Raw genomic sequence first — 2376 nt, forward strand, 5'->3', positions numbered from 1 at the left:
AGGGCCTTAGTTGAGGGTTGTCCACCGTCCACTCTCCAAATAATACTGTCTGCTTCTCCATGGATTGGAGGTAGTACATGAGTTATTTCGAGGCACTCAAAATCCGTGATAGTGGGCCATCGCCATTCACCTCCACAAATGATCGAGCTAAGCTTGGTCGACAAATCCAGTCCCAATAGGTTCAGAGCGCACGGGAATCTATTAATAAGTGACCCAAGAGGGTGCCATGCATCCTGCCATATATAGAAACTCGTTCCATCTCCAATACAGTAATCCACCACTGGGCGAATGTAACTTCGAAGACGTAGCAATTTCCTCCAACCCTATGAACCCCTATCATCGCGTACTGTCCAAACAGAGGTGTTTTGTAACCGACTAGCGTACAACCAGTCCACCCAAATTGATGTCCTCTCGCATCGGATTACATCACAGAGTTTCTTACTCATTAATGCCTGATTCAATGTAGCAACATCCCTGATTCCTTGGCCTCCCTCCTCAACAGGCCGACACACGTCATTCCATGCTACCTTTGCGTATCCACTGTTCCCTATTCCTTTCCATAAGAAAGCTCGTAGTCTTTTCTCAATTTCTTTAATGATTTTCTTCGACAAAATGATTGCAGAGGCCCAATAAACACTAAGTGATGTGAGCACAGATTTTAGAATTTACACTCTTCCGGCATATGAAAGTGCAAGCCCCTCCCACCCAGCAACATGTTGGTCAATTTTTATCAATAACAGTTGGCAATCTGAAAAAGACAATTTAGAAAATAGGAGAGGAAGACCAAGGTACCTCATCGACAGTTGCCCTTCCTGGAACCCAAGTAAAGTCAGTATATCTTCTCTAAGTCCCTGTGTTGACCCTGAGATGATAAGATGACTCTTTTGGACGTTCAGCTTCAGCTCTGACCATCCAGCAAATCGATCAAGTCCCATTTTGAAAACTCCGATGGATGTAATGTCAGTCTTGCTTAACAATAGTAGGTCGTCAGCGAACCCAAACTGGAACACACGCGCTGCTTTGCATTTTCAGTGAAACGTAAAAGGACCTTTTTGATCAATCAACTGGAGAAAACCCAAGTGTAGCACCTCCATGACGAGCACAAATAAGTACGATGAAAGAGGATCCCCCTGTCGTAGCCCTCTAGCTCCCGTGAAGAATCCATGGGGCTTTCCATTGAGCCCGACTGAGAAAGATGTTGTAGTGACACATTCCTCAATCCACCTGGTAAATATGTTCGGGAACCCAAATAGCTCAAGAACAACAGACAGAAAGTCCCACTCAATCGTATCATACGCCTTTCTAATATCCACTTTCAACGCACATCTGGGAGGAAGGCGTGTCTGGTTGTATCCCGAAAAGAATTCCTGGGCTAGCATGATATTATCACTGGGAGGAAGGCGTGTCTGGTTGTATCCCGAAAAGAATTCCTGGGCTAGCATGATATTATCACTGATACTTTTGTTAGGCACAAATGTTGTTTGGCAGGGGCTAATGAGTTTGTCCAAAACCACACTCAATCATTGGACAATGAGTTTGGCGGTAATCTTATAAAGCACATTACATCAAGAAATGGGTCGAAAATCACTTATGGACATTAGGGAGTGAACCTTCGGTATAACTGCCAGCAAAGTGGTGTTGATTTGTTTCAAGAGCCTCCCGGTATTAAAGAAATCCAACACCGCTTCCCTTACCTCCTGTCCCACATCGGCCATGCCGCTTTAAAGAAACCTGATGAGTACCCATCGGGCCCCGATGCTTTATCCTCAGCAATATCAAACACTACCTGTTTAACATCAACCGGGGTGAAAGGCAATAAGACAGAGTTGGCCTCTATAACTGCCAGCAAAGTGGTGTTGATTTGTTTCAAGAGCCTCCCGGTATTAAAGAAATCCAACACCGCTTTCCCTTACCTCTGTCCCACATCGGCCATGCCGCTTTAAAGAAACCTGATGAGTACCCATCGGGCCCCGATGCTTTATCCTCAGCAATATCAAACACTACCTGTTTAACATCAACCGGGGTGAAAGGCAATAAGACAGAGTTGGCCTCGTCGTCTGTCAGCAAATGCCATGCCCATGGTCTAAGGAACCGGATATCAACTACATCTCGTCGTCTCTCTCCTCCTAGCAGGTTTTGGAAGAAGGAGACAAATTCATTTACCACCGCCTGCTGCTCCCATATGGGTGACTCCGTGTTCATCATTAATTTGCAAGATTCTCCTTGTTGTCCTTCGTTGCGCAATCTTGTGAAAAAAAACCATGGAGCATTGGTCACCCCCTTCATCCACTCCATTTTAGCTCTTTAATGAAGCATGATTTGCTCTAGCTTCGCCGCCTTGGCCAAAACCATTCGACAACAATGCTCTAGGTATAA

General features: G+C 45.2%; 1 protein-coding gene across 1 annotated transcript; it reads right to left on the minus strand.

The window, feature by feature from the left end:
* Positions 1-323: 323 nt before the first annotated feature.
* On the minus strand, positions 324-2295 carry LOC110011481. Its single transcript, XM_020691645.1, has 5 exons — positions 1914-2295; positions 1695-1839; positions 1049-1224; positions 793-904; positions 324-636 (listed from the first exon to the last, which is right to left on the minus strand). The coding sequence occupies exons 1-5, from the start codon at positions 2293-2295 to the stop codon at positions 324-326; spliced, it is 1128 nt and encodes a 375-aa protein (XP_020547304.1).
* Between the last annotated feature and the right edge of the window lie 81 nt (positions 2296-2376).

This window comes from Sesamum indicum, unplaced genomic scaffold (assembly GCF_000512975.1).
Source record: "Sesamum indicum cultivar Zhongzhi No. 13 unplaced genomic scaffold, S_indicum_v1.0 scaffold00615, whole genome shotgun sequence".
NCBI lineage: Eukaryota > Viridiplantae > Streptophyta > Magnoliopsida > Lamiales > Pedaliaceae > Sesamum > Sesamum indicum.

Excerpts from the sequence above, each read along its gene's own strand:
- LOC110011481 (XM_020691645.1), bottom strand. The coding sequence starts at position 2,295 with ATGGAGTGGATGAAGGGGGTGACCAATGCTCCATGGTTTTTTTTCACA. Across the intron at positions 1,840-1,913 it reads ATGGCCGATGTGGGACAGAG|TTATAGAGGCCAACTCTGTC; the intron begins GTAAGGGAAAGC and ends CTTTGCTGGCAG. Across the intron at positions 637-792 it reads GAAGGGCAACTGTCGATGAG|TGTTTATTGGGCCTCTGCAA; the intron begins GTACCTTGGTCT and ends CACATCACTTAG.